This window comes from Gymnoscopelus braueri, assembly GCF_963280865.1.
Source record: "Gymnoscopelus braueri genome assembly, chromosome: 5".
Taxonomy (NCBI): domain Eukaryota; kingdom Metazoa; phylum Chordata; class Actinopteri; order Myctophiformes; family Myctophidae; genus Gymnoscopelus; species Gymnoscopelus braueri.
The window spans coordinates 50,535,922-50,558,489 of record NC_137606.1 but is presented as its reverse complement, the minus strand read 5'-3'; the positions used below and the strand labels follow the sequence as shown (position 1 = coordinate 50,558,489).

The 22,568-nt window shown below is 41.3% G+C and overlaps 1 protein-coding gene across 1 annotated transcript in view; it reads left to right on the top strand.

Moving 5' to 3' along the window:
- The window catches only part of timm50 (translocase of inner mitochondrial membrane 50 homolog), a 70,931-nt gene extending 48,695 nt beyond the window's left edge, over nt 1-22,236 (top strand). The window contains exons 7-11 of the mRNA XM_080428996.1: nt 4,694-4,798; nt 6,688-6,786; nt 16,408-16,564; nt 17,819-17,925; nt 21,282-22,236. Of these exons, the coding sequence (XP_080285122.1) occupies nt 4,694-4,798; nt 6,688-6,786; nt 16,408-16,564; nt 17,819-17,925; nt 21,282-21,383 (570 nt within the window). The 3' untranslated portion in view covers nt 21,384-22,236. The remainder of the gene's footprint in view (nt 1-4,693; nt 4,799-6,687; nt 6,787-16,407; nt 16,565-17,818; nt 17,926-21,281) is intronic.
- Nucleotides 22,237-22,568: the final 332 nt, after the last annotated feature.

Here is a 22,568-nt window from a genome sequence, read left to right as displayed (position 1 = left end):
GGAGGTAGGTGGCTGGATGGATAGATGTGTGTGTAACACTGGTGATGACCTGACAAGGTAAACGAGGACAGGTCAACCCCATGCCTTCAGGACATGATCCACTCACCTACACCCCTTCACACGCACACGCACACACGTAGATCAGCTAACACAGGACATCTGTCCCCTCTTCCCTATGCTCCACCAGGCATTCAAACCTGTCGCTTTTCTGCCAGAATTGCAGTTTTGAATCCAAAATAGGTCATTTGTGTAATTTTCTGCTGATCTGACGAGATACATTTTTTTTGCATTTTACTTACATTTTTTTACATTATTATTATTTTACATTTGGCATGTTGATTGCAAAGGCTGCGCTGGTCTATTGCGTGTCATTCACAGGAGAAAGCAGGATGTTGTGGAGGGACTTCAAAATAAAACTGACTAATCACAATACGTGATATTAATCAGTGCAAGTCTTATTGTAAAGTCCTGCTCCAGGAAGTCTGATAGTCACTATAGCTACCTTGACAAACAGTCACTAGTTTGAACAATGTGAAAAACCACACACCGTGGAGGACATGCAAGGTAGAACAGGATAAGATTTATCACCTTTTACATTTTAAATGGCCATGGTCTGTTAGTTGCTATTGTCCTAATATGTCAGCATGGATGTCTGGCTTTAGTGACATGGATTGACACACACATTCCCAGTGAAGATAGCAGAGAGCATCTGGGAAACAACATTTATGAGTCAATGCGTACAAATCTGAAGAATACTGGACAACAGCACAGCTTAACACTGTGGTGTTCCCACACCCTAAAATGTTTTTGGTCCCCCAATTATTATTATTATTTTTTGGTGCAGCACTTGCCCAATCTTGTCACCTTGTTCACCCTGGCCCTGTTTGCATGGCTGCTCCACACGTCCTAGACTCTTCTCCCTCCTGTCTCCCAAGCTATGGAATGAGCTTTGACCTCTCCCCTCAGTCCCCTGCATCACTCCCCATCTTCCACAACAGTCTGAAAAATCTCACCTCTTTAGACTCCACCTCACCTCCTAGCACTCACCTCTTCAGACTCCACCTCACCCCATAGCACTCACCTCTTCAGACTCCACCTCACCCCCTAGCACTCACCTCTTCAGACTTCACCTCACCCCCTAGCACTCACCTCTTTAGACTCCACCTCACCCCCTAGCACTCACCTCTTCAGACTCCACCTCACCCCCTAGCACTCACCTCTTCAGACTCCACCTCACCCCCTAGCACTCACCTCTTCAGACTCCACCTCACCCCCTAGCACTCACCTCTTCAGACTTCACCTCACCCCCTAGCACTCACCTCTTTAGACTCCACCTCACCCCCTAGCACTCACCTCTTTAGACTCCACCTCACCCCCTAGCACTCACCTCTTCAGACTCCAACTCACCCCCTAGCACTCACCTCTTCAGACTTCACCTCACCCCCTAGCACTCACCTCTTTAGACTCCACCTCACCCCCTAGCACTCACCTCTTCAGACTCCACCTCACCCCCTAGCACTCACCTCTTCAGACTCCACCTCACCCCCTAGCACTCACCTCTTCAGACTCCACCTCACCCCCTAGCACTCACCTCTTCAGACTTCACCTCACCCCCTAGCACTCACCTCTTTAGACTCCACCTCACCCCCTAGCACTCACCTCTTTAGACTCCACCTCACCCCCTAGCACTCACCTCTTCAGACTCCAACTCACCCCTAGCACTCCTCTTTAGACTCCACCTCACCTCCTAGCACTCACCTCTTTAGACTCCACCTCACCTCCTAGCACTCACCTCTTAAGACTCCACCTCACCCCCTAGCACTCACCTCTTTAGACTCCACCTCACCCCCTAGCACTCACCTCTTCAGACTCCACCTCACCCCCTAGCACTCACCTCTTCAGACTCCACCTCACCCCCTAGCACTCACCTCTTCAGACTCCAACTCACCCCTAGCACTCCTCTTTAGACTCCACCTCACCTCCTAGCACTCACCTCTTTAGACTCCACCTCACCTCCTAGCACTCACCTCTTAAGACTCCACCTCACCCCCTAGCACTCACCTCTTTAGACTCCACCTCACCCCCTAGCACTCACCTCTTCAGACTCCACCTCACCCCCTAGCACTCACCTCTTCAGACTCCACCTCACCCCCTAGCACTCACCTCTTCAGACTCCACCTCACCCCTAGCACTCACCTCTTTAGACTCCACCTCACCCCCTAGCACTCACCTCTTCAGACTCCACCTCACCCCCTAGCACTCACCTCTTCAGACTCCACCTCACCCCCTAGCACTCACCTCTTCAGACTCCACCTCACCCCCTAGCACTCACCTCTTCAGACTCCAACTCACCCCTAGCACTCACCTCTTTAGACTCCACCTCACCCCCTAGCACTCACCTCTTCAGACTCCACCTCACCCCCTAGCACTCACCTCTTCAGACTCCACCTCACCCCCTAGCACTCACCTCTTCAGACTCCACCTCACCCCCTAGCACTCACCTCTTCAGACTCCAACTCACCCCTAGCACTCACCTCTTTAGACTCCACCTCACCTCCTAGCACTCACCTGTTAAGACTCCACCTCACCTCCTAGCACTCACCTCTTTAGACTCCACCTCACCTCCTAGCACTCACCTCTTAAGACTCCACCTCACCTCCTAGCACTCACCTCTTTAGACTCCACCTCACCTCCTAGCACTCACCTCTTAAGACTCCACCTCACCCCCTAGCACTCACCTTTTTAGACTCCACCTCACCCCTTAGCACTCACTTCTTTAGACTCCACCTCACCTCCTAGCACTCACCTCTTTAGACTCCACCTCACCTCCTAGCACTCACCTCTTAAGACTCCACCTCACCCCCTAGCACTCACCTCTTTAGACTCCACCTCACCTCCTAGCACTCCTCTTCAGACTCCACCTCACCCCCTAGCACTCACCTCTTTAGACTCCACCTCACCTCCTAGCACTCACCTCTTAACACTCCACCTCACCTCCTAGCACTCACCTCTTTAGACTCCACCTCACCCCCTAGCACTCACCTCTTTAGACTCCACCTCACCCCCTAGCACTCACTTCTTTAGACTCCACCTCACCCCCTAGCACTCACCTCTTTAGACTCCACCTCACCTCCTAGCACTCACCTCTTAAGACTCCACCTCACCCCCTAGCACTCACCTCTTTAGACTCCACCTCACCTCCTAGCACTCACCTCTTCAGACTCCACCTCACCCCCTAGCACTCACCTCTTTAGACTCCACCTCACCTCTTTAGACTCCACCTCACCTCCTAGCACTCACCTCTTAAGACTCCACCTCACCCCCTAGCAGTCACCTCTTCAGACTCCACCTCAATCCTATAATAATAATAATACGCCTACATTCAACTGGCCACAACTACAACGGATGGTCACGGTGGCTCGCTTTTTTCCCAATTCTACCAGACTCCGTACGTCTTTTAAAGTGATCGGGAGATCGATCATACTGGAGATAAATATTCTATTATTTTTCAAAGGTGAGTGAAAACACTTGAAAATCGCTGGCAGTGTCTTGGCAAAATTATGTTTTATTTCTGGCAGTCAAAGAGTTAAATGGGACACAGACAGATACAGAGACTTTTGGGGATTTGGGGCTCTGGTCACCCACCGGGCGGAACGACTTCCAACCTGGCATGATGCATACATACTAGAGATGCGCGGATCGCGGTTTTAGCCGCGGTTGCCGCAGTTAACCGCAGTTTGGGTGGATTTGGGTCAATCAAATATAATTATTAATTAATATTGGATAAACCGCGGGTGAAATAATGCAGGAATTAAATTAATGATATCAATCTATAGGCCTTTAATAGCTTTTAAAATCACTAAATTTCACCGTGTGTGCGTTTGTAGTATTTTAATATTACGTCATTTTACACCAGGCACAAAATAGCCGCTCACTACATGTTGCTTTGCAGCCAGCCAGTGTTGCCAGGTTGCGACAACTTGCGAGAGAAATAAGCAGCCAGGTCTATGAAAACAAGCCCAAAACAAAACAAGTGCCAAACAAGCCCAAAAGTCGCTTATAAAAAGCTTATAAAAAGCCGACATGGCAACAAAGTGGTTGAAAGCGAAAGTAACTCAATGAAGACGTGCGCTTGTTGTTACCATGGTTGTGGATTGTATACAGTCACTGCATCGCGACAGTGGTGAGTAACATTGTTTATAAGAAAACTAACGTCAGGAAAATAACAATTATTTGGTGCGGTTGGTGCGGATCTATAAATAGGATGATATAATTACCGCGGGTGGATGGCGGATGGATAATGAACTTGTTAACGCGGATTTGGGTGACAAAAAAACCCATCCGCGCATCTCTAATACATACGCAAAGTTTGAAGTCGATCGGTCAGACAGCGCTCAAGTTATGTGACTCTCACTCTCTCAGTCTCTCTCTCACACTCACAGATCCTGTGCAGATGTTTACCTGGTATCCTAGTGCCTTTGCCACTTAATTGTTCTCATGTTAACCTGTCTGTTTTGTCGACTACAGTTCATGTCATGTACTGATCTCACACTTGTACGTTTCTCTGGATAAGAGCATCTGCTCACGTTGTAGATGCTATGGATTGCAACACTGACTAGTAGGCATAGATCATGTTCGTTTTCTCTCTTTGATTTATATCATGTGATGTGTGTGTGTTTCCTGTTCTCCCCAGTTAAACACAGGTTGGCGTTTCAAGAAGCGACCCGGTATCGACTACCTGTTCCAACAACTAGCACCTCTATATGAAATAGTTATCTTCACTGCTGAGACTGGCATGGTGAGAGCCACACACACACTCACACAAACACATTTTTGGCTGTGTATAAATCAGGCTTTAAAGGCCTTGGAGTGGCTGGACTGTGGATTAGTGATGGGGCGGTTAAACGGTTAGCCGAAAAGTGTGTCACTAACCGTTGAGGACCAAATAACCAAAATGAAGTCGTATACAAATAAATAAAATATTAACAGAATATGAATGGAATAAATCACTTAAATAAAATCTATAATTGTTCCTCACCTAATAAAGTAAAACAAGATTACAATAATTGAAGAGAAAAAACAACCTGACAGAATTAGACATAGACCTAATGTATGTTACAATACATGTTTTAATGTATGTTACAATACATGTTTTAGGCCCTATTTGAACTGCCCACACATAGGTCTGGGAGTCGGTCATTGTTGAGAAATCAACCCCTTCAGGGGGATAAAGTCCCCTCCGCTTCACGTTGGGGTCCAATCACCCGTTCAGGGTTTATTTCTCAATAATGAGCGACTCCCCGTTGATTATCGCGTAACATGTTTAAAGGAATACTTAAAAGAATCAATTACTCACCCCATGAAGCCTTGAATTCATGGAGATTCTTATTATTTTTAGTCACATTCCTGAGTCAATAATTCAATATTTTCTGACGCTGCAGTGGTTGGAGACCAATGCAGAACTATATAAAAGAATAATATAAAGTCCAAAACAACTTGAGTAAAGGTGTAGTAGCCCTGTCAACATATTAACCCATTAATACCTGGAACTGTGTCATTTTTAGATTTGAGCTAAAAAGCATATTTTACACTTTAGGCTATTCAAAAATAGCAGATATACAAGCTCATAGCGCGGCACTCGGTGCCGCGCTATGAGCTTGTATATCTGCTATTTTTGAAAAATCATGAAAATGTGTGCAAATCTTTGAACATAATATATTTTTAAAGCGAACATTTTTAACTCAAATCTTTGCTTCTGGGGGTCCCTGGAACAAAATATTTTGATGGGGGTCCGCAGCCAAATACATATAATTTTGGGGGTCCTTGACATGAAAAAGATTGAGCACCACTGATATAGAAACATACGTTTTTCAGAAAACTGTTGAGATTTAGGAGACGCGTAGAATCGGCTTCAGGTCACAATGGGTTAAAGTCCTTGTTCGAGTGTGCTTGAATTTTGCCCGTCCGTTTTGATGGGACCCCTCTTCATAAATGATATAGTGAGTGCTGCTAACAAACTGCTCGGCTCATCGTCAGTTCTCCACTAATTACATTTACTATTTTGCACAACTAGATTTCTCATCTGAATGTACACAATGTGAGCGCCAGGTCTAACTCATTGCTAAAACTTCCAGATTTTTTTTAAACCTATAAGACGCAGAAGCAAAGCAAAAAGTACTAAATAAAAACAACTATTTAGACCCTCAGAAAAATGTGATTATGCGATCGCATAATTTATCGCACATGCGGGGGTAAAACTTTTTCAAAAAGGGTGCATCGCATCACATCGCATCGCATAATATGCACATCGCATCCCATCGCATATTATGATCATAATATGCACATCGCATCCCATCGCATATTATGATCATAATATGCACATCGCATCCCATCGCATATTATGATCATAATATGCGCATCGCATCGTGTAATATGCTCATCGCATCGCATAATATACGCATATTTTGCAACTTTCCGCATATTTTGCAACTTCACGCAATTTCACCGCATAAAATCACATAAAAACCCTGCATATTTCATCGCAAAATCTAGGATCTTTGCCCGCGTAATAAAGGATTTTAGCCCGTGTTTTTCTGGAGGGTCTAACTATTGAAAGATTATAACTATTATGCAATGAGTTACAAATAACCTGTGTGTGTGTGTGTGTGTGTGTGTGTGTGTTTTCAGACAGCGTACCCTCTCATAGACAGCATAGATCCTAATGGTTTTGTCATGTACCGACTGTTCAGAGATGCTACGCGCTACATGGACGGACACCATGTCAAGGTACACACACACACACATGCACTACATGATGGACACCATGTCAAGGTAGACACTGATGACTACACACACACACACACACACACACACACACACACACACACACACACACACACACACACACACACACACACACACACACGCGCGCACTACATGGATGGACACCATGTCAAGGTACACACTGATGACTACACACACACGCGCGAGTGCACTACATGGATGGACACCATGTCAAGGTAGACACTGATGACTACACACACACACACACACACACACACACACACGCACACATTCGTGCACTACATGGATGGACACCATGTCAAGGTACATACTGATGACTACACACACATCATGTGTGTGTTCACCTTGTTGTATGTGTGTGTGTCCACATTGTTGTGTCCGTGTTCACATTGTGTGTGTGTCCACATTGTTGTGTGTGTCCACATTGTTGCGTGCGTGTTCACATTGGTGTGTGTGTGTGTGTGTGTGTCCACATTGTTGTTTAACCCATTGAGACCTGAAGCCAATTCTACATGTCTCCTAAATCTCAACAGTTTTCTGAAAAACGTATGTTTCTATATCAGTGGTGCTCAATCTTTTTCATGTCAAGAACCCCCAAAATTATATGTATTTGGCCACAGACCCCCATCAAAATATTTTGTTCCAGAGACTCCCAGAAGCAAAGATTTGAGTTAAAAATGTTCGCTTTAAAAATATATATATTCAGAAGATTTGCACGCATTTTCACGATTTTTCAAAAATAGCAGATCTACAAGCTCATAGCGCGGCACTCGGTGCCGCGCTATGAGCTTGTATATCTGCTATTTTTGAATAGCCCAAAGTGTAAAATTATGCTTTTTAGCTCAAATCTAAAAATGACACAGTTCCAGGTCTTAAAGGGTTAATGCCTAGTTCGTGCTCTGTCGTACGCTGGTGTCTCGTGCCAAAGATAGCAGCCCTTACAAGCTCACACGTTGTGAGCTCGTAAGGGCTGCTATTTCCGACATGAGACACAGTTATGCAACAAAGGTATGGTGTGAATAGTGCAGATCCGAGGAGATTTTTTTTTAGGGGGGTGTCGTGTCGATTGTAAAGGCTGCGTTGGTCACATAGATTGTAAAAGGTTGGTCATCGCGTGTAAGAAAAAGAAGGATGTTGTTGTCGATGAACGTCAAAATAAAACCTCCGTTGACTAATCATAATACGTTAAAAGGGGTCAAAACTAATCAGTGTGAGTCTTATTTTGATATCCCGCTTTAGGAAATTACTACAGCCTACTACTACTATTAGCCTTCACTAGCTGGGGGCCATTAACCCATTAAGACCTGAGGTTTTTTGAAAGTTTTGAAATTTTGAAACATTTTGAAAAAAAAAATCTAAAACATTTTCTTTCAAGATTTTTTTTTCAAGATTTTTTTCAAAAATAGCAGATCTACAAGCTCATAGCGCGGCACTCGGTGCCGCGCTATGAGCTTGTATATCTGCTATTTTTGAATAGCCAAAGACATCTAAAGTGACACAGATGCGTTCCAGGTATCAATGGGTTAAGCGGGGTTGGGATGTTTGAATGACAAATTAATGGATAATAAGTTTGTGTCTCGCTCTGCGAAACTTTTTAACAACGTGAAAACCGTGCATTGTGGACTAGTAACGATCTTTTGACCACCCGCTGCAGTGGTGAGTGGGTCTTTATTTTGCGTTGTCTGTCTGTGTGCGCTCTACGAACTTCTGTGTGTGTGTGCACGCATGCCATAGAAAGAAGAGAAAGTCTGCACACTGACGCTCCAGCGACCACAATTTTATTTAAGGCTCACAGCACACAACGTTTCGACCCCTTCGGTCTTCATCAGGTATGTGTGCACGCATGTGCATGTGTGTCGTACACACGTGCATGTGTGTCGTACACGCACGCTCCCTCCACATGGAGGAGGGGTTAGTATCAGCGAGGCTTTGCTCGACAGTTTATTCTAATGCATTCTTAATAATTACATGGCAGGGGAGAACAGGGTAAACTTTAGTTACTAGTTACTTTGCAGATATAAATACATGACATTATAAGACATACATTAACCACTTTAGCCCTATTTTATACTTGCTATTTGAAAATGGCCGATCTACAAGCTCACAACGCGTCGCATCACGACGCGTTGTGAGCTTGTAGATCGGCTATTTTGAAACATTTTAGTACTTATACTTTTGGTACTTTAACCCTTTTAGACCTGAGGCTGATTCTAAAAAAGCCTTCTAAATCCTGAACCAATAAGTTTTCTGAAAAAACTATACATAACAAATATGTATACAAAATTTAGTTTAAAAAAAAGAATTTACAAAAAATGTATGTTGTATACTGTACATAGCAACAGGAACCCCAAAAGGGGTATATTTAAAAAATAAGGGTTCCCGCCAAAAATGGGTTAAGTACATTTTGATACCAATACTTTTATACTTTTACTCAAGTACATTTTTAATTCCGAACGTTTACTTGTAACAGAGTATTTCTACATTGCAGTATTGACACTTTTACTTAAAGGTAAAACCTTTGAGTACTTTTTCCACCACTGCATTCTACTATACTTGTGGGGACGGTTGGCCCTCACGACTATAGTAATACAAGTACACACACGCGTACACAGGCACTGACCCGCCTGTGTGTGTGTGTGTGTGTGTGCTCTCCTTAGCTGCCTTCTGGTCCTCCTATTGATCCCTCCCCCCTCACCACAATACACCCTCCCCTCTCCCCTCCCTGTCTCAAGCCTCATTAACCTTCTGCCTGGGTCCCTTTTCTCCATTGCTTCCTTCTATTCTTTTCTCCTTCCCTCCCGTTTCCTCCCAGCCTGCTTGCCTCCCTTTCTCCTTCTCCCTCCCTCCCTCCCTCCTTCTTTCTCTCTTTCTGTTTTCTCCATCCCTCCTTCACCCCCCCCCCCCCCCCCTCCTCTCTCCTTTCATCTGTGTCTCAGTCCAACTGTCATGTCTGCCTCTCTATTGAAATGAGTTAACCTACTTCTGGTCAAGGAGACACATTTACTTCACGTTGCGTCTTCATATGTCCACATATTTTGATCCTTATATGGCGGGGGGGGGGGGGGGTATGGTAAACAAGCCCTGTCTGGTTCTGGGTTTGTTTTTGGTTGTTAAAGAGATGTTATTGAACCATTCAGCACTTTGCTCCACTGGGTTGATTAATTTATGGAATTAGATCAAAAATGGCAACGCAATTAATGCATGCGCACAATAACCCGCCCCATAATCCCATAATTCCAGCCACTCTGCACTGGTCTGCCCTCTGTTATCTGATGGCCGATGGATCTAAACAATGATCCAAATGAGATGGAAAGAGAACCCGTGAGTGGCCCTATGTGGAAGGGAAACAAACACAAGTCGATTAATGCCAAAAAAAAAGGCTGCGCAATTTCAGTCATTTTTATTTCAGTTCCCACTCAAATATACAGGAGACTATTCATTAATTCATTATTAATCTGATTAAAAAGAATTAACGGTCAGCCAAACATATGGCAGCAACTCGACGCACTCAGGCCTGTAGACATGGTCAAGACGATCTGCTGCAAGTTCAAATCAGGCCAAATCAGGCATCTGAATGGGGAAGAAAGGTGATTTGGCCTTGTGGGGATGTGCGTGGGGAGGTTTTACGCAATTTACGGCAATCGGACGCTGCTTTCATGATCTCAGGCATTTTGTACAAAACGGGCCACTCCTGCAAACTTTGGAAGCCAATCGTAGCCAATGAGGATGGAATATGAAAAATCCGACAGATCTGTCTTGATCACATGACTATATAGATACTGTGTACCGATGTTGATGATGCGTGATGTTTGGACACATTTTTTAGGAGTAATATAAAAAGAAATGTTTTGCAAAAATTGGCCTCCTGGTGGCGCTATAACAGACCGATGTGAAAACTTTGGTGCAGAGGTTCAGCCCTGAACTTCGGTCTTGCGGAGACGAAAATAGCTGGCTTATTGTGTGAAAAGATTGCATTTTTACCAATTACCCGAATGCCCCCGGTTAAAAATCCATATAAGAAAGCAATAAATGAATGAGAACACGCATCTTTTAATTATTATCATTACAAACTTATAAAAGAAGCCTTGTTGTAAAAAAAAAACTAAGTTGTCCTTTAAGTGACTTTGAACGTGCCATGGTTGTTGGTGCCAAACGGGCTGGTCTAAGCACAGCTGAAAAACTGATCTACTGGCATTTTTTACAGAGGATGCATCAGATCAGGCCAATCTATCTTCTAATGAAGTGCCTGTGTGAATTGTAGCCTCAGTTGCCTGTTCTTATAGCTGACGAGAGTGTGGTGTGGTGTTGTGCTGCTGTAGCCCAGTGGTTCCCAGGGGGGTCCCCACATGATTTTGGGGGGGGTCCGCAAATGACAGTGAACTGACAATTTCAGGACATTTAAAAAATGAAAGAAGGAAAATAAAAAAGACCATTACTGCATCAATTACTTCAAATAGGATTCTTTTCGGGGGTCACGGCCTGAAAAGGTTGAGAACCACTGCTGCAGCCCATCTGCCTCAAGGTTTGACTTGTTGTGCGTTCAGAGATACTCTTCTACATAACTCTGTTGTATCGGGTAGTTATTTGAGTTACTGTTACATTCTCCTCTGACCTCTGGAAGGACTTTTTTCTGGATATTTTCTTGGATACATTCTCTGTAAACCCTAGAATTTTGAAATACTCAGACCAGCCTCTTTGGCACCAGCTAATATTTCAAAACAACACTACTGCCTTAAACATGTAGTGTTTAAGGCAGGTGGAAGAAACACAGAAGCACCCGGTAGGAAGTGGACTAAGAAAGGGTAACCAAGTTGCTAATCTCTGTTATTTTAGTTAGTTTTAGTTAGTCTTGTAAACGCCAGTGGTGGAAAAAGTACTCAAATTCTTTACTTACCAATTACCAAGTACCAATACTGCAATATAAAAATACTCTGTTACAAGTAAAAGTCCAGAATAAAAAATGTACTTGATTAAAAGTACAAAAGTATTGGCATAAAAATGTACTTAAAGTACCAAAAGTAAAAGTACTAAATATTTGAAAATAGCCGATCTACAAGCTTGTAGATCTGCTATTTTCAAATAGCCTATGTATAAAATAGGGCTAAAGTGGTTAATGTATGTTTCATAATATCATAATTCATATCTGAAAAGTAACTAGTAACTAAAGTTTTCAAATAATTGTAGTGGAGTAAAAGTACAACATTTGCCTCTGAGATGTAGTGGAGTAGAAGTAAAAATAATGGAAATTGAAAATACTCAAGTAAAGTACAAATATCTCAAAATTGTACTTAAGTACAGTACTTAAGTAAATGTACTTAGTTACTTTCCACCACTGGTAAACGCACAATACAATTTCAGTTGGTTACTTTTTTCCTTTTTTATAACTAAAAGGTGGTGGTTCATTGTATACATGATTTGAACATTCAACATGTAAGGCCTAATATTTCTACAATTGCTACAAATTGCAACAAAACATTATGGCCATAAACAAGAAGTTGAAGGGTAAATTTAGGTCTAAAAAATGAAATGTGCTGTGTACGTTAAAATCACATTCTTTACATTCCTTGTGATAGTATCAAAAGTCATGTTTTTTTATTACAATTTTGGGAGAATGTTAAGTTGGTGGCCACTCTTCCTGTATCCAACTAAAATGATTGATCTTCATCTAGCTGTAGTTATTTCATTTGTTTTAGTTAATTAATAACCTTAGTCCCTGCCCTACATGTGTCCCTGTCACCTTCACACGTGTGTCCGCCTGTCCGGTCTCTTATTTTATGACTTTATAGCTGTTATTTCTGTTCTGGACTTGCTGCTGCTGTTTGTGTTGAGCCGCTATCCCTCAGGGGTTAATAAAGGCTGTCCTATCTTATTCTATTCACTTTCTTTTATAGAAATGGGAGTTATATGGACCTACAATAAACATCAGAGGCCGTCTGACTAGCAGGCCTGGTGCAGCTGCCTATAGCTTACATTTTGTAACCTTGTAGGTCCAAAATGGTTACTTTTCAGGAAAATAACCTGCGTTCCAGTGGATCCAATGTAGTTATTATTTAGTCACAAGCTCTTGTTAATACTTGGTTCAATATTTATAAAACTCAGACACAATTAGCCACTTATTTAAAAAAAATCTAAAATGGGTGATCTGCAAGCTCACGATGCGTCACATCGACGTTGTGACCTTGTACATCGGCTATTTTTGCTACTACTTGTGTGATACTGTAGTGAAACAAAGTAGGGCATTAACTGACAAAGAATTAAACATTGAACTATGGAGATACAAGGTTTCTGCCCGACATCAATGATTAACAATGTGTTTGCTTAGGTCTAGATATGTTTATGAATGGCTGTTCTAGCCTACACAGTAAAACACTTGAGTGTGAATTGAAAGGTGCTGCAATTAATATTTGTTTTTGTTAACCTGCCTTCTAAATCTTAACAGTTTTCTGAAAAACGTATGTTGCTAAAATCATTTTCTGCATTGAATGGGTTAAACTCTGTTACATTCCATTGTAATCATTGCTATAGTATAGAGCAGGGGTCTTCACCAGGGGGTACCTAACCACTTGAACCCTAGCATCCCTATTCTGGTTGGAGCATTCACTGAAAATCGCCGATCTACAAGCTTTGCAAGCGAGTTGTAAGCTTGTAGATCGTCCGTTTTGGTGTAGAGGGGGAAAAAAGAGCAGACCAAGTACAGAGCCTATGATCAAGTTTACTAAGTATTGAATGGCAGGTCAGGATGCAGATTCATCAGCCCAGTGGTTCTCAAAGTACACACAAATCTTGTATGGAGGTCGCTCAGCACAAATACTTTTTAGGTGGGGTTCCATGGCAAAATACATGAATTAATTTGGGGGTCCTTGACATGAAAAACACTACTTTAGATTCTGCTTAGCAGGGCTGTGTGTGTGTGTGTGTGTGTGTGTGCGTGTGTGTCTCTCCTATTTTCATAAATGATACTATATGTACCGTGTATAACAATGTGAACAGGGGCCATAGTACACATTGCATGTACGTAACCTCCAAATAACCCACACACGCTGAAATCCATGCACGCACACATACTGATGAAGACAGATGCTTTTTATTTATTGTCTGTAAGGAGGATGGGCTAATGTGTTCACAGGGCTTTACACACACACACACACACACACACACACACACACACACACACACACACACACACACACACACACACACACACACACACACACACACACACACACACACACACACACACCTCCATGCATGCACAACATCAGGCGCCTCCTCCGTGTGTGTCTGTGTGTGAGAGGGAGAGGGAGAGAGTTGGGGACCAGATGAGCTTAATCATAGGCACAACGAGCAGTGTCCTTCTCCATCTGTCTCTCACACACACACACACACACACACACACACACACACACACACACACACACACACACACACACACACACACACACACACACCAGGGGAAAATGTGTGTGTGTGTTGAAGGTTTGACCCATGTGAAACCTAAGCATAATGGTAATGTTTACATCCCTTATGTAATGAGAGAGTAGAGTTCAGCAGCTTACATTCAACTAAATGTAGTTTTGTTAGTTTTTTAGTCAAGTAAAGCTCCACCTGCTCCAAGTCCACAGACTTGAAGTCTCTCAATCGCATTGGCTCTCTAAGTCTTCCATATCCTTAAACTGACCAAAACCACTTGTGGCCTGTATACTTCATCATACGACGGATAGTGAAAATAACTGATCTGCACGCCTACCCTAAATGTGAATGTGACAGAACTCCATCTGATCAACCAGATCAGATTAGTGTTGGTAGCAGCTATGTAGAATTGGGTAGGATGCTGAGGGATTGTGGGTATTGTAGTTTGACTATTGTGTTGCGTACCAGCAGATGTCGAACTAGAAAAGTGCACTCCTCGGATTGCAGGTCTCCGCCAGGCCGGGTTGCCTACCCAAAATTTGTCGCAATGCGACTCGTGAGCTTGTAGAGCTGCTATTTTCAAAACAAAAGAAAATCTTGAAAAACATGACAATTGTTGAATGTTTTAGTTTGTATGGCCCAAAATATTTTCAGATTTATCCCGACATGCATTGCCCCCGAATAGCCGGGTGCCTATTCTTATTTTAATGATCAATCAATCGATTGTGTGTCGGCTTGGATCAATAGAACTAACACAGTATAATTACGTTTATTTTTATAGACATATTGCAAAGATTTTAAACAAAAAAATACCATGACTTTTATGTTTTTACATATTGTTTTTTAAATTAATGTTGTATTATGATTCAAATCTTGGTGCCAGTTATTGGGGGCCCACTAACAATATCTTTACAGCCCACAGTTTGGGAATACAAAAACAGAAAAGACACTAGCAGGAAGTCCTTAGGGACTCCGGTCAACCATACAGGGTTTAAGTGGTTAACGTACTATACGTACGTCTTATTGGCATGTCTTAATGTACAGTACTGTTTTATTGCCAGGCCGTACCACCCCCAACACACTCTACCAATCAAATAGCTGTGTTTAGCTTTATTTGATTGGATAGTTTGTTTTGTCCCCTGTGGAGCAATAATTCAGCACACCCAATATACACCATGAAAACAAGTACATGAAATACATAAAGGTACAAATACAGTACCTGTCATCATTATAAACTTGGTCGTTTTTTAATGTGTGTGTGTGTGTACAATAGCAAATATGTCATGTGTTTAATTTTACTCTAAGAAAAGTGTCCCTTTTACCGCTGACAGGACTGGCTCTAAATGTGTTATTTACTGTCTCCCCAATCCAAACTGTTAAATCTTCAGTGTTAACTCTGAGCGTGTACAAACGGAACCAAATGGACCCCGTTATACAGCCCACAGGTCCATTTGGTTCCATTTGTACACTCGGTTGCAGACACGTAAGGGTCCATTTGGTTCCATTTGTACACTCTCAGAGTTAAGACTCCATTTGGTTCCATTTGTACACTCTCAGAGTTAAGACTCCATTTGGTTCCATTTGTACACTCTCAGAGTTAAAGGGATACTTCACTTTCACATAAAATAAACATTAAAAATATATATTAAAAAAAAATGAAAGAAGTTATGGCAAAATAAAGGCCCCCTCACACATTAGTAGGACACTCTAATGCGTGAGGGGGCCATGAATTTTCCATAACTTTTTTCATTTATTTTTAATATATTTTTTAAATGTTTCCCCGGCCCGAAAGTGAAGTATCCCTTTAAGACTCCATTTGGTTTCATGTGTACACTCTCAGGAGCTACAGACTGAAAACTAGCTGTGAGCTTGTAGATCTGCTATTTTCACTATATTTATCTGTGGAACTGAGTCAAACTAAATGTAATGCCTCAACTCCTACAATTCCAAGTGCTTGCCCCAAAATAATCATATTTGAACTGGGGAGCCCCCAGTTCAAATATGATTATTTTGGGGCGTCGCGGCCTGAAAAGGTTGAGAACCACTGATCTAACCAATGTTGGCTTCATCAGGTTTAGGAGATGCATCCGCCATGTTCCCACTTGTAACACTTTAGCTAGCAGTATAATAACTATTATTAATTAAGTCTTTCAATCATTCTGTCCCCTCTCTCCTTGTGTCCTCTCTCTCCAGGATGTATCGTGTCTAAACAGGGACACCAGTAAGGTGATAGTAGTAGACTGTAAGCGTGAGGCGTTCAGCTTGCAGCCCTTCAATGGCATGGCTCTGAAGAGATGGGACGGCAACTCAGAGGACCGGACGCTGTACGACCTGGCCAACTTCCTGAAGAGTAAGAACACACCGTGGGCGGGGTTTAAGACTACAGGGCCATTTGACCCATTGACCTGTAGTTTGAGGCATAACAAAAAATGTCCCTTCAGCACCACAGTGCCCAAGTATAGATCTGAAAGCGTTCCTGATGTGAGTGTCGTGTTGGTCTGTGTTGTTGGAATGTTTTCTTACTGTGGTGGAAAACAACTCTGACACTTAAAGGAGTAGTTCACCCCAAAATTACTTATTTTCTATCAATTTCTATCAAATCCGAAGCTAATAATTTGATGATTGATTGATTGATTGATGTACTTTTATTTAGTAAGACATGAGAAACACAGTACATGGAAGTACAACATTCACAAGGTCTACTAAACTGGAAGACTCAGTTAAGCACGCAGTTTGATGACCGGAGGAGTTTCCGGTGGGACACTTGCAGAGTCTCCTATTGAGTCTCTCTCAAAAACAAAACAATCTCCATGAATTCAAGACTTCATGGGGTATGTTAATTGATAGAAAATAAGTATTTTTTTGGATGAACTACTACTCCTTTACGTCATTGTGTTGACAGGCACGGTAATATTTAGATTTCACCTCAGTCAACATAGTGTTAAATAGATCTCTATTGTGATAGTAATCATTACTATAGAGTGTTTGTTCAGTAACAGTGTTAGCTCTATATTGTAATAGTAATCATTACTATAGAGTGTTTGTTCAGTAACAGTGTTAAATAGCTCTATATTGTGATAGGAATCATTACTATAGAGTGTTTGTTCAGTAACAGTGTTAGCTCTATATTGTAATAGTAATCATTACTATAGAGTGTTTGTTCAGTAACAGTGTTAAATAGCTCTATATTGTAATAGTAATCATTACTATAGAGTGTTTGTTCAGTAACAGTGTTAAATAGCTCTATATTGTGATAGTAATCATTACTATAGAGTGTTTGTTCAGTAACAGTGTTAAATAGCTCTATATTGTAATAGTAATAATTACTATAGAGTGTTTGTTCAGTAACAGTGTTAAATAGCTCTATATTGTAATAGTAATCATTACTATAGAGTGTTTGTTCAGTAACAGTGTTAAATAGCTCTATATTGTAATAGTAATCATTACTATAGAGTGTTTGTTCAGTAACAGTGTTAAATAGCTCTATATTGTGATAGGAATCATTACTATAGAGTGTTTGTTCAGTAGCCGTGTTAAATAGAGTTTTCCCTTCATCCTTGATCTCTCTCCTTCATGTCTTGCCTTGCCTCGTCTCCTCTCTCAGCCGTTGCTTTGAACGGTGTGGACGACGTGCGTTTGGTTCTGGAGAACTATGCCTTGGAGGAGGACCCCATTGAGGCCTTCAAACGAAGACAGGCCCAGCTGGCACTGGTACGATGACATATCCAACGCACCTCACTGCGCGCACGCACACAGACACACGCACACACAAGCCCATTTCTCATTTCAACACTGGACAATGTGTGGGGAATCAGGTCTGGAAATTGTCCGGTGTTGTCCTTTCACACATGTAGCATGCAACCAGTGTTGATTTCGTCGACTAAAACTATGACGAAATATGTTCGTCGACTACCTTTTTTCACTGACGAAAACTAAATAAAAACCAAGCTACGATGACTAAAACTAAGACAAAATATATTGACAATTCCGTCAACAAATAAAAATCACACCCAATGTGAAGAGAGTGGTGCCTTTCATGAGTTCATTTCGTTAGTTACTTTTTACAGACTTTGATGACTTCAAAGTATTTTTACTCATTTTAAGTACTTTAAAATGTTTTTACTGATTTTTACGTGTTTTTACTCATTTTAACATCTTTTAAGTATTTTTACTCATTTTAAGTATTTTTACTCATTTTAAGTATTTTTACTCAGTTTAGGAACTTTAAAGTATCTTTACTAATATTTAAGTATTTTTACTCATTTTAAGTATTTTTACTCATGTTAAGTATTTTTACTCAAAAGTGTGTGTGTGTGTGTGTGTGTGTGTGTGTGTGTGTATAATTAGTGTAACTGGTTGCATCTTTGTGTTGCAATCAGCCGCAGCTGTTGAGGCTGTGCTCAAACATACAGAGAGGCCGTGCTCATACACACAGACACACAGACAGACACACAGACAAAGTCACTCCTTGGAGTGGCTAGCACCACTCAAAAACTAAAATGTTACTGAGGGATCTAGTGGAGAAGAGATCCAGTGGAACTAAACGACAAGTCATTTTATGTTTGGTTGAGCTCGGGTGTTGAAAATAGCAGTCGCACTGCGACACGTTGTGAGCTTGTAGATCGGCTATTTTCAGCATGCAACCAAGTGTAAAATCAGCCATTACGACGCCATCAAGGCACCGCCAACATACATTTTAGTCGATTAAATCAACTGTAGATTCAGTCGACTATAATCTTATGATATTTAGTCGACTAAAACTAGACTAACGGTGAAACATTTCAGATGACTAAAATATGACGACAAACTAAATAGAATTTGATACAAAAGACTGACTAAAACTGAATCAAAGCTTGCTGTCAAAATCAACACTACATGCAACAGGAGAATGTCCGATTCAGATGCGTTCACACATGCAGGTGAGGGGTGGGGTCTAGGTAGTAGACGCACACATTAGCAATAACTTATTAGCAAGGAAACTTTTTGTGTTATCCTTTTAGCATAACCTTTGACTGTACTACCTGCACTGTTAACAAACATGTTAATAAAGTATTCAATCAATCAATCAATCAAAAACCAAAGGTTATTAGAATTACAGGTGCGATTAGTGTTTTTTGTTAAAATAAGTGTTAAAGGAGTAGTTCACCCAAAAAATGACTTATTTTCTATCAATTACATACCCCATGAAGCATTGAATTCATGGAGTTTTTTTTGTTTGTCACATTCCTGAGACAATAATTTGATGATAATAATAAAGATGCTAATGTATCCGGTAGGAGACACAAAGTAGACTCTTTGTGTCTCCTACCGCCAGTTATCAAATTATTGGCTTAGGAATGTGACAAAAACAAAAAAGTCTCCATGAATTCAATGCTTCATGGGGTGTCTAATCGATAGAAAATAAGTAATTTTTTGGGTGAACTACTCCTTTAAAGCAGCACTATGTAACTTTCCTCTTCTACCCCGGATTTGAACCCGGTTTCCTGTGCAAGTGCTGACATTTTTACCATTGAGCTAATAGAGCCAGAACCTGCTTGCTCAGGGGATAAATTGAATCTTGACCATCAGGTCACAATTCGTGTCAGATCCTGTGTAGGACATGACACGATCTAAATGTCTCAATAGAAGAGCAGAGAGACAAAATACAACCACCCCAATGTATATTTTACATTGTATTAACATACTCTACCATACAGATTGTATAAGTTATATTGTATTAACATACTCTACCATACAGATTGTATAAGTTATATTGTATTAACATACTCTACCATACAGATTGTATAAGTTATATTGTATTAACATACTCTACCATACAGATTGTATAAGTTATATTGTATTAACCCATTAAGACCTGAGGCAATTCTTAAAAATTGCCTCAGTTTTGGAAAAAAAAATCGGAAAAATATTTTTTCAATAATTTTCAAAAATAGCAGATCTACAAGCTATGAGCTTGTATATCTGCTATTTTTGAATAGCCAAAGAAATCTAAAGTGACACAGATGCGTTCCAGGTATCAATGGGTTAACATACTCTACCATACAGTTTGGACAAAATTACATTTTATTCATAAAAAGAAAATCACATAGTGAGGCTTTAAATAGCTCTATATTGTTATAGTACTCATTGCTATAGTCTTTGTTCAGTAACGGGGGTCTCCCCGTCTCTCCAGCTCTTTAATAAACACATAAATACATTTTCAGGTCAGGATACCATTTTATCCAATCAGCAGAGAGAACTCGTACATGTGGAAACTGACTGAAACTAAACAAAATTACAAAAATGAACAAAACAAATTCAAAACACTGCAATACTAGAATTTGAGAAATGGACGTTGTGAGGACCCATTTTCCTGATCCTCACATTGTTTTATGATAGGTCAGCGTTGTGAGCTTGTAGATCGGCTATTTTTCTGCTTTAGGCTTACGGTTAAAAATGGCAATAAAAATAAATGGCATTCATAAAAATACTGTCTTCAGATGTTGATGTTGATCACAAGCAGTGGTGGAAAGTAACTAAGTACATTTACTTAAGTACTGTACTTAAGTATGATTTTGAGGTATTTGTACTTTACTTGAGTATTTCCAATTTCCAATACTTTTACTTCTACTCCACTACATCTCAGAGGCAAATATTGTACTTTTACTCTACTACAATTATTTGAAAACTTTAGTTACTAGTTACTTTTCAGATATAAACTATGATATAATGAAACATACATTAACCACTTTAGCCCTATTTTATACATAGGCTATTTGAAAATAGCAGATCTACAAGCTCACAACGCGTCGCAGCGCGACGCGTTGTGAGCTTGTAGATCGGCTATTTTCAAATATTTTGTACTTTTACTTTTGGTACTTTAAGTACATTTTGATGCCAATACTTTTGTACTTTTACTCAAGTAAATTTTTAATTTTGGATTTTTACTTGTAACAGAGTATTTTTATATTGCAGCATTGGTACTTTTACTTAAGTAAAGAATTTGAGTACTTTTTCCACCACTGATCACAAGTATAGTAATACAAAAGTGTGTGTGTGTGTGTGTGTGTGTGTGTGTGTGTGCGCAGGAAGAGGAGCAGCGTCTAGCAGAGCTTTCCACACAGCAGAAAAAACAGTCTCTGTCTCTGGGCTCCATCGCCTCACGCTTCTGGCGCTCAAAACAGCAGTGAGACCACGCCCGCCTGGTCTACCAACAGCCAATGGGTGGACACACTTTGGCACGGTGGGGGAGGGGGACGGGGAGGGGCCAAGAGAATGGGAAACGCCAACGGGTCAAACGGATTGGTCCAATCAGCGACGGGCAACGGCAGGTGGTGGGGTCAGTGGTGACGGAAATGGAGCGACGGCATTGGTCGGCCTCTGCGCCAATGAGGGCGGAGCTTCCCTGCCGTTTGGAAGGAGGGGCGCAGGAACACCCCGCCCCCCCCTGCTGTCATTCATAAGTCACCGCCTACCACCGGCGAAGGGACCTGATTGGTTGAACACAGCAGCGTAGGGAGTCGATTGGTTAATCACTTAAACCCTATACTTGCCATAGTGACTTATACTAGTGACTTTTCTGTTTTCCTTCTACCTTAGATATCTTTGCAGAAAAATCACAATGAGCTTGTAGACCGGCAATTTTTGTGCAAAAGCTTTCCCCACAATACAAAATGCTGGGGTTTAAGTGGTTAAACAGAGCGGCGTAAGGAGCTGATTGGCTAAACACACCGGCGCAGGGAGCTGATTGGCTAAACACGCAGGATACGGCAGTATCAGCCTGTGTTGTTGGTTGGACTCTAGTGGGACCAGATCCTCGTATCGCAACTCCAGGTCTGGTTTTATCACTTTAAACCAACACACCTGACTGCAGTGTCTTAACTGTGTGTGTGTGTTTGTGGGAGGGTTGGGGTTTATATTTTATTTGACTTTATTTGTTTTTGTTTTGTTTGTTTGTGTATATCGTTTAATGTAAAAGTGACTCTGACCGTGGCTGATGAATGAATGGTGTTTAAACGTTCTTTATAATAAAGAATGAGAAACAACTGTTTTGGAAATTTTGTCCGTAACTTTAGAGACATAATGATGATAATATCTCAAACAAGCCCCAAGGTATCGGTGCTGGAATTGAAGCTCTCTTCTGGGTTCTCTTACAGCATGCTGTTCCTATTAATGGCCCAGCAGATGTCGCTATTTCACCTTCTACCGGTCGCAATACATTATAATCTCAATACAACTGAATGAGGTTTTGGGGTGGACTTTATACTTGATTGTATTACCTTTGTAAACCTTTTCATAAACACTGTTTTCAATCGCTAGCTTAAAGTCTTTTTTAAATCATCATGATATGCGTTTAGTAAATTATGGTCCCTTTT